General features: G+C 42.4%; 1 protein-coding gene across 2 annotated transcripts in view; it reads left to right on the forward strand.

The window, feature by feature from the left end:
* The window catches only part of Galnt7 (polypeptide N-acetylgalactosaminyltransferase 7), a 123,217-nt gene that overhangs the window by 98,057 nt on the left and 10,006 nt on the right, over window positions 1–15,154 (forward strand). The window contains exons 4-9 of one of the 2 annotated variants that reach the window (XM_028757747.1): window positions 4,082–4,212; window positions 4,470–4,549; window positions 6,694–6,876; window positions 9,222–9,339; window positions 11,159–11,281; window positions 12,698–12,916. In XM_028757747.1, coding sequence (XP_028613580.1) covers window positions 4,082–4,212; window positions 4,470–4,549; window positions 6,694–6,876; window positions 9,222–9,339; window positions 11,159–11,281; window positions 12,698–12,916 — 854 coding nt within the window. Of the gene's footprint in view, window positions 1–4,081; window positions 4,213–4,469; window positions 4,550–6,371; window positions 6,555–6,693; window positions 6,877–9,221; window positions 9,340–11,158; window positions 11,282–12,697; window positions 12,917–15,154 lie in introns of both variants that reach the window. The other variant, XM_028757748.1, reaches the window with a different exon arrangement.

The following is a 15,154-nucleotide window of genomic DNA, read 5'->3' on the forward strand; positions in this document are numbered from 1 at the left end:
TATATATATATATATATATATATATATATATATATATATATCTTGCTGGTCACAAAGCAGTTGAAGTTTTTGAACTGACTGAAGTGCTCAATTACTCAATAACAACAGGGTGTTTACACTTTGGCAAACAAGTTTTCTAGTTTTTCTGCATAAGGCATGACTATAAAATCCGATGTTAGGGATGAAGGCAGAACCTGAGTTCCATGAAAATACCTTTCAGAATAGCTTTATACAGCTTCCTTCCCCTAAGTTCAATTCAGAACTCTTGATGTCTGGACAAACGTTTTCTGTGTCTGCAAGGACATAACTAGAATCCTGATCTGTGCACATATGCTAGCACTAGAAAAAAATAAAATTATGACTTATTCCCTCCCCCTCGTTTCCTGCAGCTGATAACTGCAATTAGTAATCATTTTAATTACTCTAGACATATACCTTTAAGTTTTAAGCTCAATTAAATATATTTATTAGCGTAGATATCTTATCTTAGTTGCAGTTTTCTGTGACAAATGCTTTTACCAAAACTATTTATTTTCCTGCAAGACAAGCATTTGAAAATAAACCTTAGCAGGCTGGAGAGGTGGCTTGGTGGTTAAGAGCACTGGCTGCTCTTGCAAAGGACCAGGGTTGAATTCCCAACCCCCATGTGACCCACCAGCATCTGTAACTCCAGTTGCAGTTGAACCTACACCCTCCTCTGGCCTCCAGGGACACAGAGCACATGTGGTGCACTCACATGCAGACCAGCAAACACTCTTACATATAAAGTAATAAATAAGAAAATATGCTTTCGAGTGATACTGTGGACACTACCACCAGTAATTTTTAAGTATATGAAAAAAAATCCAAATCTACAAAACTACTTTCTGAAGTCACCTGTGTTGGTACTGATGGCAGAAATTTTATTAGTAGTATTTAAAATCATTTTTAAAAAGAATAGGTACTTTGCCCTCTATGAATAGCTTTCTGACCCCAACAAGGAGCAGAACGTGAGGCTCGGGCTCTTTGCGCCTCTGACTTTCTCTTGGCGGTCTGCCTGAGCTTCTCTGCGGCTCCAAGTCTCACACTCAGGCAGGATCTGCGTACCTCACAGTAGGCAGAAACATTTAGATACCCCCAGAACCCAAGTCCAGAAGGTCTGTAATTAGTGTTTCCAATTTCAAGACAACATTAAGATCTGTTGCTATTAGCTTCGGAAAAATTGTAATATTTGCTTAATAAGGCTCAAATCAAAATTTGGCTAGTACTTTGCCGCAGTAGATTTAAAAAAGTAAACCTTGAAGTTAGTTTTCTCTTCTAGAGACAAAACAGAAAACCTCTTAAAGGATCTAACTACTACTCTTCATAACATTTAGGCTTCTGGTAATGACAGCATTACCTCTTAGCAAGATTTGGGACCTTTAAAAAGAGCAAAAAAGGATGGGATAGGAGATTAATGGGAGGGGGGAGGAATGGAGAAAGACGATAACATCTGAAATGTAAAGAAATAAAATATCGAATAAGAAAAAAAAAGAGCAGGCTCCTCCCCACTTTTCTGCATCTGTGGCTGAGACCAAGGTAGCTTCAGATGAACAGCCCCAGGTGCTTAGGGGTGTGCAGCAACCAAGATTTTTCAGGTCCTAACTTAATGTCTGCAGCATCCAAGGGTCTCCTTGGTCCTCCTTAGAGGTCTGCAGCAGCTGAGGGTTCTCTCGGTCCCACTGGACCTTGTTCACAGCAGTCTCTGCTTCCCAGCTGATGGATCCACAGCAGCCTGAGCTGTGTACTGGCTCCACAGAGATGGACAAGTGAGAAGACTGAGGAATACTAATGAGGTCTTGATGCTTTGCTCACAAGTGACCCATGACCTTTCCAGACAAGCCTGTGCCACCAACAGTCACAAGTCCTGCCTGACAAATGTGGGTTGTAGGAAGGCAATATTTACCTAGAAAGTGGCAAGGGTATTTTTGAGTCCTAAACGCAGTCTACCGCAGTGTGAGGTCACAGAGAAGCCATTTGTCTTGACTGAAAGTCTAAATTTGAAAAGTAGGTCACTCGCTTCTGCACATATAAGATGTATTTAAGGTTTGTGTTGAAGTAACAAGTCCCAAAGACAGCCCTAATGGAATCAGAAAGAGTTTAGAGAATAATGGGGAAGGACTGCACCAAGCTTTGGGGGAAGAAAGAAAGGAAGAAAGAAAGAAAGAAAGAAAGAAAGAAAGACAGAGAGAGAGAGAGAGGGAGGGAGGGAGGGAGGGAGGGAGGGAGGGAGGGAGGGAGGGAGGGAAGAAAGAAAGAAAGAAAGAAAGAAAGAAAGAAAGAAAGAAAGAAAGAAAGAAAGAAAAGAAGGAAGGAAGAAAGAAAGAACTAATTTTGAAAGGGAAAAGTTACCAAACGTTTTAGCAGGAAAATATAATTAAACTTTAAATTCTATTTGTAAGACTCTTTAAAAGTTGGTGCCAAAGTGTATGTGTGTGTGTGTCTTAATTCTGAAAACCCATATGAATTTTTTGTTGGTAATAAACTCCCCGGTGCTGTCATACACACCTGTAATATTAGTGCTTCAGAGGTGGAGGGCGAGGCTCAAGAGCCCAGGACTGGGAGCTGGAGAGAGGTTAAGAGGCTGGCTGCTCTTCCAGAGGACCACAGTTTGAGTCTCAGCATCCACACAGCTCACAACCATTTGTAACTCCAGTCCTAATTGATAAGGTGCTGTCTTCTGGCCTCCTCCATGAACCAGGCACACAAGTGGTGCACAGACATCCATGCAAAGTAAACACCATACACATACAATTTTAAAACAATTTTTTAAGAGTTCAGGTCCACCAGGCAGTGGTGGCACATGCCTCTAATCCCAGCATTTTGGAGTCAGAGGCAGACGGATTTCTGAGTTCGAAGCCAGCCTGGTCTACAAAGTGAGTTTCAGGACAACCAGGGCTATACAGAGAAACCCTGTCTTTAAAAATAAAAAAAAAAAACAAAAAACAAAAACAAAACAAAAAACAAAAAGAGTTCAGGTGCAGCCTCGGCTACATAGTGAACTTGAGCCCAGCTTTGGCTATATGACATTCTATCTCAAAACAAACACATAAAAAAGCCTCCTAAAACACACAAACTATTAAATATATGGTCCAGCACACCGATTTTTGCAACCAGCTCTCAGCTAGATACAGCATTTTTTTCTTTTGGTGGTTTTTGTACTGATGAACCAAAATTTTAACAATTTTAGGACAATTTCTGTGTCTTCAGGAAGTGTCTCAGCGGGGTGCAGGAGCTTATTCTAGCTGGTGTGCCAGTTTCCTGGGCTCACAATGATAAACAAAAGCTGTTATTTTACAATGAGAAGCCAAGGTGCAAACCCTGCCAATTGTGCCGGTTTTCATAACACAGAATTCCCTCTACTAAGTCACAAGCATGTATGTATATGTAATTACAATGATTATAATTCAATTATACACATACTTGTAATACTAAGCTACAGACAAAAATGTGTCTTTTGATTGTTACCAGCTAACTTGGTGGCTAGACATGATCACAGCAAAACAGTGACTTTCTATACCTATTACGGTTGGAGAAAGATAGCCCAGAAACAAATTTTTGAGCAGCCCATGCCTCGCATAGACTCCAGGGAAATTGCATGGCCTTATCAATAGCTGTGTATCTTCAGAAATCCTGAACTTCTTTCAAGTGCAAAATATTATATTTTTTTCATTTTCATTTTTGAACCTGACATTTTTAACTTTTAATATCCATTTAAAGTTTACAGGGATGCTTGATAACCATTTATGCTACTCAATCCCCCATAGATATATTAAGCTTAAAATTAACTTGTAACACATTTTGCCTTCCTTCTTACTTTGTTGTGACGGCAAAAGACCAAACCAGGACCTCGGAAGTGCTTCTCACACGTGGTCTACAACTGCAGTGCACCTCCCGCCCTCACCTTCCGTGTTCATTGATCTCACCATTGGTTTGACCCGTGTACGATTGATTGATTGGTGACTGCACAGCATAGCTCTTTATTGCTTATTTTTTTTACAATATCAAAAAAAATATTTATGTAAAATTCTGTAATGTTGGATGGATATTTTTTAATTCACAGAACACCTAAAAGAAAAACTGGATGAGTACATAAAGCTGTGGAATGGGCTCGTGAAGGTGTTCCGAAATGAGAGAAGAGAGGGTTTGATTCAAGCTCGGAGCATCGGCGCGCAGAAGGCTAAACTCGGACAGGTAGGAAGTGGGTGCTAGCGTGCCTGTGTAGGTTGTCAGCACTTCCCTTTTGGTATACGGAAAGATCAGATACAGTTTGGAATTATCCATCGGGTTTTTTTTTTAATTGAAATAAGAATGTTGGTTTGAACGGATAACTTATATGTCAAGATTGACGAAAGTGCTAACTTGTATTAGCGTGTAATTTTAAAATGTGTGTAATATTTGCTGTACTGTATGTGAGGAGTATTTTTTCACCCTGCCTCTTTTTTTTTAAGGTTTTGATATACCTTGATGCCCACTGTGAGGTGGCAGTTAACTGGTATGCACCACTTGTAGCCCCCATATCTAAGGACAGGTAACGTCACCTTGCTTCTTTTTTTCTTTCCTAGTTGAATAAAAACCTTGTCCTAGATGGACAAACACTCTTCTTCTCTGTGATCCTGTTCCATCTAGTTTGCCAGATATTGTGTGACAAGTGTTTTCCTTGCGCTGTTCATTTCCTGGGTGGAGCTAGATGGATGCTTTGGACTGATCCAAACGTAGCCAGCCTGTATCGGGAAGAAGCTAGGTGTCCCCATCAGAGTTGTCTCTATTCTGTTGAGACTCTCTTACAGAGTGATATTAGTTGTCCCCTCTAAACTGGATAAATTCTCTGAAGACTTGACATTAATCCTTTGGGTTTCCTAAGAGCTTTGAAATGATTACATTAGATGGTAATGGGCCAACTGTTCCTCGGGTCAAGTCTCTGGGTTCCTATGGAAACTTCAGGGGTTAGAAATAGACAGCTAAGCCATGGAAAGCAATGATGGCTATTAAATTTACAGAACCATCTAAAACACCAGAAGGCAGCATCTGTCCCTAGCTCCAAGAACTTTTGCTTCCTCTCCAGAATCCTGACTGTTTCAGAATCTAGGCAAATGCAACGTATTCTTATGGCGTATGGCACAGGTCAGATGAAGAACTTGGGAGACTTTGTCATCAGGTTTACAGTGAAGGAAGGCCCATCATAAACACTGTACACATGCCATCTGGCTTCATCCCCTCTGCAGCCCTGCCATGGAGACATGATTAGCTATACTTTAGAAAACAGCACGGAGGCTTAGGAAAATAATTGTGCCACAAATCTAGTATTTAACGAGCTGGCAGACAGCTCTCTGGGCTCCTTTACATTTCAACATTTATCTTAACTTGTGAAAAAGCACATGGCAAGAGGCAAGATACCTGAGCCAGGTACCAGATCACTGTCCCCAGTGGAAGTCTATCCAGAGGCAAGGAAGTAGCTTTCCTTTGTTCCGGTGGGAAGCCCGTGTGTCACGTGGTGGCCCTCCTGTGAACTTCTGTTCAGGAGAGAAGTAAGTTCTCTTCTAGAATCCACTTCTATCCTACCAAGGCTCTAAGCCCCATAGATTTTTTTTCTCCGTGATCTCAATTTTGAGAAACCTATTCTCAATCCCTTCTGATATGATGAGCAGGAACCAATGTCATTGTGACAGCAGCTCCGCATCCAGCTGAATATTCAGTGCCAGCATTTTATAAAACCCAAATGCAAAACCTTCAAATTCTTAGTTCACTCCCTAAGTTCCTCAATAGATACTGAAGCATCTTTCTTGCTTCTTCTTTTTTCCTTAAGTAAAATACAACACAGAACCTGAGGCTTTAGCGTTGTTTAAGTGGCTCGTTTTAAAAGAGGGAAGAAAATTACATAAAAGCAAGAAAGACGTGTTCATAATAACTACTTCCAAAGGATCAGAAAGGAACAAAGAGAAGGAAGAATCTGTTACGATGGTACTGTCAGTGGAAGCGTATACACAAAGACTTGTAGTCATTTTTAATGGGGGACAGAGAGAGAAAGCAACAGGTAGAGAAATCTTGTAAATGTTACAGAATTACTACAAGATAGCGGCCAGTAAAAAGGAGGAAGCTTTTAATGATCTCCGTGGCATGGCTCTTGCCCCAGGCGTTTCTTTGGATAGCCAGGATAAACCCCCCTCCACTCTGCCCTTCTGCTAACACAGGCTTGGCGTTCACGAGAACTTATTTTACTGTCTGCCCCCTTTAGACAGTCGTTTCCTAATGCAGAATGAAACCAAGTCCAAACAGAGCCCGTGTAGCTAGGCATGGCGAACTAGTCAGTTTGGGGTTCTTAAATGCGTTTTCATTTTCTGTAAATGTTTCAGAGCTACATGTACTGTGCCTCTAATAGATTACATAGACGGGAATGATTATTCCATTGAACCACAGCAAGGTGGGGATGAAGATGGTTTTGCCAGAGGGGCCTGGGACTGGAGTATGCTATGGAAACGTATTCCACTAAGCCACACGGAAAAGGCCAAAAGAAAACATAAAACTGAACCTTATCGGTAAAGATTATTATTTACTTTTTGTTACGTTGAATGTTTACCTAAGTCCTCTTTTTTTTTCCTTCCCTATGAACTCGTATAACTATGTGGGTCCATACTTGTTTCCATTTGATCTTGCCGCATCATCAACACAATACAGAACCATTTGCACTGTGCCAATTATAGATGTCATAAACGGCAACACATATGAGATTGTACCCCAAGGGGGTGGTGATGAAGATGGGTATGCCCGAGGAGCATGGGATTGGAGTATGCTCTGGAAACGGGTGCCTCTGACCTCTCGGGAGAAGAGACTGAGAAAGACAAAAACTGAGCCGTATCGGTAATCACTAAGTCACTTACCTACCTCCCCTTTCTCCGGTTGCTGCTAACCTATTAACCCTCTTGCCATGCTGAAACCTCACTCTAAGAACTGGAGCTGTCTGTCAGTCTCAGAGCCTGACAGAGCTTTTCCTCCTTGCAGTCACAGAGCTTTTCCTCCTTGCAGTCTCAGAGCTTTGACGGTTTCACATTGGCTCCTGGAACAAAGCTTTCACCCTAAATGCAAGCTCAACTCACGTGAATCATACTCTTTCACTCGGGAAAGAGTGATCTGAAAGGCGTTATTAATTTGAGGCCTAAGCAGGAAAGAAGGAAACAACTCTTTCCTGCTGTCCTAGGAGACCAAACGGCAGAGTGTATTCTGTAAATTCAAAACATGTAAACTGTGGACACCTCCAGACTTGCGATTGGCCCCTTGAAGTCTTGGGTGCAGTGTTCAACAGGGAAGGACACACCAGCAAGAGATTGTTGGGTTCTCCCTTATTTTTTTTTTTGGGTATGCTAAAGCTCTGATACTAATTTTGTATCAGTTTAATGCGATGAATACAAAACCACGACTTTAGAAAATGTTGGAGAGAATCCTTTGTTGCTTGGTTCTCAAAAGAATGCTTGATTCACAGAAAGCCCCATCCCCAAGTCCACTTTTGGCTCTTCAAGACAAACAATCGACTTTACGATCTCCTTTTGATCTTTTTAACTGGAACATTTTAGTCTTTCACAAGGTGGCTCCCAAATGAAATGTGTGGACATGTAGCCTGTGCCCATTGTGTACTTACTGTTTGTCTGTTTCTTGTTTGTTCCTCTCCTGTGGCCCTGCTTCCAATCTCTCTATCCCTGTCACGGTTCTCAGAATGTCAGAACTCATTTGGGGCAGTGCTTCCGTGTTGTAGATTTGGGCATGTTGTGATCAGGACGCTGACTGGCAAACATGAAGAAATTTCAGGACTCCAAGCTTTTCCTGGGCATCTTCCAAATTCTCATACAAAACCTTAAGGTTCAGAATAATCTAGGAACCTGTTGCTGACCCGTTCAAAGTCACCTAGGACACAAAAGATGCCTACCTTGATTTGTCACACAGTTCTGTAAAAAGGCATATTTTAAAAGTAAACTTAGGGAAACTTAAGGGGAGCCCCTTTAATTATCTTCCTCATGGGCACGCTAAAGCTACCCCTCCGAGTATGGATGGTGATGAATGGGAATATGTTTGAAGAGCAAAAAGCACAAGCGTAATGAAATAATGACAAATGGCAGCTAAGCAAATATGTCTGGGAAGCATAACCAGAATGTACTGGCTTAGTGATTTAAGCAGTGTATTTTAAGGAAAGAAAAAAAAAGCATAAAAGAACAACTGTTTCTTGATGGGATTTTCCATCAGTACTAAAAATATTAACCTGACTCGGTATCTGCTTGACATGGGTTTGTTGACTGCTTATGAAACTCCAGCCACTAGTTTAGGGGAGAAATAACCTTTTCTAAATATGTTCCCGTGGAGTTTATACTATAGTGAGTGTTACACAAATTACACACCCACACCTTTTCAAGGTGGGACCCAGTGATAGACAGACATTAATGTGAACAAGCAATACAGAATTCTAACAGTGTCCTGTTCCCTGCAGCTTACAAATCATAATGCGTTAATTATTGTTTAATGCTAAGAAGGAATGCCTAGAATATGGTGACATTATTCTGCTATCATTTATTCAGTAGTGGGAGTGACTTGACCCTAAAATGTTATAGAATATTTTTTTCTCCTTCTCCTAAATTATACCAGACGTAAGATCTGTATAAGGAAGCCCTTTTGGACACCCACCTCCTACTATGGTGGAAGTTGATGATCCTTAAGTCATTCTTGTGCTCTGTTTGCAAACTCTGAATGAACCAGACTGTTCTACAGTGATTTACACCATTATTTGGCAAGACCTTGAGCTATAAAATTAAAAAATGACAGACTCCTTCCATGGTGCATAGTTTCATTCATCCCAGAATGACTCACAAATCACTGAGGGAGAAGTCAGTAGACAATGTCCGCATGGCTCTGTGTTTTGGGAAAGAGAAATTTTTATGTCAATGACCAAGAATTGTTTAAATCAACAAAAGAACCAAGGCTCCCTCTAGTGGCGAAGCAGCGCAGTAGTCTATAGAGCTGCTTCAGAAGTTTTGGTAAATTCTTAGAGAGATTACGAGCACATTGTTTTGTGAAGGATTTACAGTTTCTTAATGTTTGGCCATCAGTCTCACCTCTTCTGTGCATTCTTACGCTGTGTTCCCAAAGGCTGTCTGTCTGTTGTTGAAGGGATGCTGGGGCTTTGTTTTTAATAGTCATCACATGCAGTGTCCTTCCCCTAGGTCTCCAGCTATGGCAGGTGGATTATTTGCCATTGAGAGGGAATTCTTCTTCGAACTAGGTCTCTATGATCCTGGTCTCCAGATTTGGGGTGGTGAAAACTTTGAAATCTCGTACAAGGTAAGATTTCAGTCAGACGAATGCTCTTGTCTAACTAGTTTGGGGCGTTGTTTGTTTATTTGGGGGAGGGGGATAGGTGTCTTTCTCTGCCACACTGACTGTCCTGGACCACTCTATATAGACCAGGTTGTCCTTGAACTCACCGAGATCCATCTGCCTTTGCCTCCTAAGTGCCGAGACTAAAGGCATGTGCCACCCCCACCCCACCCCACCGCCTTTTGTTTACTACTAGGTACCCAACTTTTATGATTTTCAAATAAAGCTAATTTGGTTGGTTGGTTGGTTGGTTGGTTGATTGGTTGGTTGGTTGGTTGGTTGGTTGGTTGGTTGGTTGGTTGGTTTTAAAGACAAGGTTTCTCTATGTAGTCCTGACTGTCCTAGAACCCTCTTTATAGACCAGGCTGACGTCGAACTTAGAGACCTGCCTGCCTCTGCCCTTCCTGAGTGTTGAGATTAAGGGTGTGAGACATCAAGGCCAGCTAGTTGGGGTTTTTTTTTTTCTTTTGCTTGTTTGTTTCTAGAAAAATATATATATATAATGAATTTCTCTAAATTATTAGGAATGCCTCAATAAAGCATAGCTCTTAGGATAAATAAAGTGATTAGTTTGCAGAGCTCAGCCCAGAATTATGACCCACACGCTTCAGAAATGGAAATGGCCTCTCTCCTGCTCCCGGGCTGTGTGTTCACTGGAGCCTTGGATTACAGTAGCTCACTGAAGGGCCGCATATCAACCATCTTCTGACATAGACATCCTCGACTGCTGTGGACATGGTGATAGACACAGTTACACAGGGTCCGACCTCCATCTGCTGCAATGGAGGTGCCATCCTACTTGGTCCAACTCTACTGTAGTCCTGCCCCATTTTCAGAGATGCAGGGAGGGAAGGAGATTACCATTTTTCAGATATTCATTCCTTCTTATCTTAGAAATCCTGTGTTTTAGTATTGTGTTAGGCTAGAGACAGCTAATCTTTTCTGTCAACTTATAATTGTCGAAAAAAACCTTATAGATCAGAAATATTTGTAAATTTTTAACATAGTGAACTTATTTTAAAAAAAAAAAACAGAGGCATTCAGCTGGTGGATTGAAGAAAATGCCACCATGATCGAGATAGACTTGGAGGTGGAAATAAGATGCGTGGTTTCCATAAGCAGAGACAGGGGGCAGAGCAGGCAGGCCTGGAGTAAGGGGAGGGGTGAGGGTCTGAGTGCGAAGAGCAAGTGCAGGAGCCATTAGGTGGGGTCAAAGAGCGTGATCAGGGAAGCCACTGAAGACAAAGTGGGCAAGTGCAGTAAGAGCCATACTAAAGGGTCGTTAGTGCCACGCTAAGAGACTCCTGGCCCCCCTAGGTGTGATAAGCAGAAGGCAACCAACAAAAACTCTAAGCAAGGGGATAGGCAACAGGACCCAAAGCTCAGTAATCTCTTGCTATAAATAGAGTTAAGCAGAGAGGAGTTCAAGGTTACAGAGCCAGTTAGGAGGTGATTACAGTCATCACCCTGCTAGGAAATAGATTAGCATCAGAAACATTAGCATTGAGGGATTACAGTATTTTGAGGTTATATGAAGAAAGGGCTCCGGATCTAGAAGAACACAGGAGGGAACTCACTAATTGTAACTTACTGTATACCTCACCATGTCCTTCCTTCTTGTTTCTTACGTTTCTAACGTGATGGATTATTTTAGAATTTGGTTAGCTTAGAATTCAGTGTGGACATTTATGTCTAATTTAAAGTTTACGTTTACAGAACAAACTTTCCATTATTTATTTTTGCATTCCCGATCACATTCACAGTGTGCATTCTTCCTCGACAGATCTGGCAGTGCGGTGGTAAATTGTTATTTGTGCCTTGCTCCCGTGTGGGGCACATCTACCGTCTTGAGGGCTGGCAGGGAAATCCTCCACCCCTTTACGTTGGCTCTTCTCCAACTCTTAAGGTGAGGTGGTATTTTTAAAAGGAGAGAAGGGAGGGGAAGTGAAACACGTGTACCATGGGGGCAAGTCTCCTATGAAGTCCTGCTGGCTCCTCACCGAAAGCCAAGGCTACACTTACTGGTGCAATATCTTATTGTTCTTTAAAAGTATTCATTTCAGCCCTGTTCCTTTTCATTCATGTTTTGACAAGTCAGGAGCGAATGTATGTATGCTGCATAACAATATTTGCTACACATACATCGTGAAATGGTTAAAATCCATTTAGTTTGTAGGCTGCATAGCGTGCGACCCAATGTCTTGTTATTAACTGTAGTAACTGATGTACAGGAGATCCCCACAGCTTGTTTCTCCTGTGATGGAAGTTCTGTGTCTTTTGCCCAAACACCTCCGCAGCCTTCCCACTCCCATCCTCTGGTACCCCACATCCCACTGTGTTTCTGTACACTAGTTTCTTTTACATCCTTCCTGTGAGTGAGCACACACATTTCTCTTTCTGTGACTAGTTTATTTCACTTACCATAATATCCTGTGTGTTGTTGCAGATGACAGACTTTCCTGTTTTTTTGTTTTGTTTTGTTTTGTTTTGTTTTGTTTTTAAAGACTGGGCATTCTGTTGTGCATATCATGTTTTCTTTATCCATTCATCAGTTGGCAGACACTTAGGTTGATTCCTAGGAATGCTTGAAAATTCTGCACAGAAGTTTAGGCATCTCATTGGTGGGCTGAATCCTCATCTTTAAAAAATGTTCACTATACTTGGGTTGCTGGACGACAGAGTTTTACCTCTTTTAATTTTGGAAGTTCTCACTAATCCTGCCCAAACCTTCAAGTTAAAGGTTTGTCGCTGATGACAGTGTCCATTTATTTTCTTGGTCATTCGCTGCCTTTCCTCTGTGTCAGCCACCTGTGGAAGGCATACAGTTAGTTTGCAGTTATAGTACAGCGATTCTGTGACAGTCCTGGAAAGATTGACGGACGGGTCGCCTGAGGAGGAAGCGTTGTAGTGATAGCTCCGAGGGTGAGATCTCCTCTACGCATCAGTAGCGCAGTTCTGATAGAAAGGAAGGCGACGAGATCAAACCTTACTGTGCAGCCAGGCCCTCAGAAACCCTGCCTGGGCTTCACATGCTTCATCCATTATCAGAACAGAATGCATATCTTAGAATTTATGATCTTCCACCGCAGAAATGTCTGCTTTTATGTACACTACTTTTTAACTGAATCTACCTACATCCGTGATCTGTTTATACTTGGACAATAACATATTAGTGTTATTTGGCTCTCTTATTTTCGTTGATTAGTTAAATGCCACATCCTGACTAATGAGTTCACTGTATTTTGTTTGTAATGTATACATCCAAGGTGGGCGGTTTATGCCTTTACAGTTAATTCTGTATCTGCAATTTTTGTTCCCGCAGAATTATGTTAGAGTCGTGGAAGTCTGGTGGGATGAATATAAAGACTACTTCTATGCTAGCCGTCCTGAGTCGAAGGCACTGCCCTATGGGGATATATCTGAGCTGAAGAAATTTCGAGAAGATCACAACTGCAAAAGTTTCAAGTGGTTTATGGAAGAAATCGCTTATGACATCACTGCCCACTACCCTTTGCCGCCCAGAAATGTTGAGTGGGGGGAAGTAAGTAATGCCAGTATTTAGATATCCAAATGTGCATATTTGGAGTCAGTGTTGGAAAGAAGGCAGAAAAAAATGGGAAGGTATTCATGAAAGCAGAGAAGGCTTGCAGAAATACTTAGTGGAAACTGCATTGAGAACATACTCTTCTTGTACCAGATCATCATCAGAGCTGCGCTGACCACAAGGCCACTTCCCCTTCCAGCCTTCTCACCTGTGACTGTCAGCAAATTGTCCCTCATTTCCTCTTCTCCAGCACCCACCGTGTCCGTCTGTCATTCTGCCTCCTTCTCTTTCCAGCTTGACTTACTGCTCTCGATCATTTCTCTGTCCTTCTGCATCAAAGCCACCGAGGTCTGCCATGTTTCCTCACAGTGCCCGCCAGCCCACCTTCCAGTGTCCAGGGCACTGACACAGCACTTGTCAAATGAATTGGCCAGTGGCAGTAAAATGAGGCAGAGGCATTGATCTGTATGGTCATTTCCTATCTCTTCTGACTTGCCTCTGTGGCAGCAATTCTGCTTGTGCTCACGCTTGTGCCTTAAGCCACCTTATGCGGCTGCCTCACAGATAATTGAGCAAGCTATCAGCTTTCAAGATAGTGCACCTTGGTTAATTTGTGCATTCAGCAAATTGATTAAGGCCTTGGCATGTACCAGTCATCTGGGTAAAAATACAGCCCCCTTTCTTCAAAGAACATTATGCTGTTTGGGTTAGAGGGACTCTTCTGAGGAAATCAATGACATTAAATCTGAAACCTGGATGATTAAGACCTAAGCCAGTCAGAGAGCCAAGAAAGAGTATTAACAGACAGAAAGTGATGACTTCAAAGGCAGGAAATTGCACTCATTACTTTTCTGTTGCTGTGGTAAATTAACGTGACTGAAGAAATTCGTGAAAGAAAGAGTCTATTTGGGCTTACAGTCCATCAGAATGGGCAAAATGCAGGAATGGCAGCAAGCGTGGCCACTGGCGTAGCAAGCTGGAGGTTCACATCCTAAACTGCAAGCACAACACAGAGAGGGAGATGGAAATGCTGAGAGTCTTTAGATTCTCAGAACTCACTGCTTATGACATACTTCCTCCAACAAGGCCACACCTCTTAAGCCTCTCCAAACAGTGCCACCCACTGGGGACATTCTCTTAAGCCTCTTCAAACAGTGCCGCCCACTGGGGAACATTCTCATTTAAAACACCACAAAAATCCATTGCATATTTGAGAAATGGAGTAGAAGAGATTTGGAGAGGTGGAATGGGGGACAGGGGAGGCGGCTTTCATCCTGCAGATGGCCAGAGAGGCCCATGAAAGATTTAAGACAGAAGGGCGCTGGGCGGTGGTGGCGCACGCCTTTAATCCCAGCACTCGGGAGGCAGAGGCAGGCGGATTTCTGAGTTCGAGGCCAGCCTGGTCTACAGAGTGAGTTCCAGGACAGCCCGGGCTATACAGAGAAACCCTGTCTCGAAAAAAAAACCAAAAAAAAAAAAAAGACAGAAGGGCAATGAGATTTCACTTTTGTTTGGTTTAATCACCTGCTGGAAGTGTTATGGTAGATATGAGGACGGGTAGGGTAGTTCTAGTGACAATGACAGTGGCTTAGAGGAAGGCAGAGAGCGGACGACATATCTGAGGTAAGTCACAGATGTCATGAGGATGTAGGAACGCCGTAAGGAAGATGGATGTTTCCGTTTTCTATTTGAGTAGCTGATTGGGGGCAGCTGAGGTGGGCGCACAGCAGCCAGGGAATGGGATGCTAAGGAATAGCGTGTTTGTGTCTGTTGGTGGTTTGCACATGCAGGATGCCTTCTAGACTACCAGGTTCAGCTGTCAGCTCCTGTTGGTTGGAGATCTTGTGATGAACCCCAGAAAAGAAGCTTCTCCAGAGATCAGCACCCTGAGAACATTATTAGCATCTAGTGCCATGACACTGCGTCCATATTCAAGAAATAGAAACCAAGAAGAGAGGTCTGGACCCGTTCCTAAGAGGCTGCAGTGTTGAGAGTTAGGGAATAAAAAGGGAAACACGGAGAACACTCCTACAGAAAAACTGAATCTGGGGCAGTCTAGACCGGACTTAGTTATGTTTTAATCTTCGAGAAACCCTCTGGGTGAAAAATTCTCCTTTGACCTAAGCCAATCCCCTGACTTTAAACTCTTCTCTGCACAAATGACTGTTAGATTCAATCCTCAAATCAATCTCTCTCTCTCTCTCTCTCTCTCTCTCTCTCTCTCTCTCTCTCTCT

The sequence above is a fragment of the Grammomys surdaster genome, unplaced genomic scaffold (assembly GCF_004785775.1).
Source record: "Grammomys surdaster isolate TR1022 unplaced genomic scaffold, NIH_TR_1.0 126182, whole genome shotgun sequence".
Classification (NCBI taxonomy): domain Eukaryota; kingdom Metazoa; phylum Chordata; class Mammalia; order Rodentia; family Muridae; genus Grammomys; species Grammomys surdaster.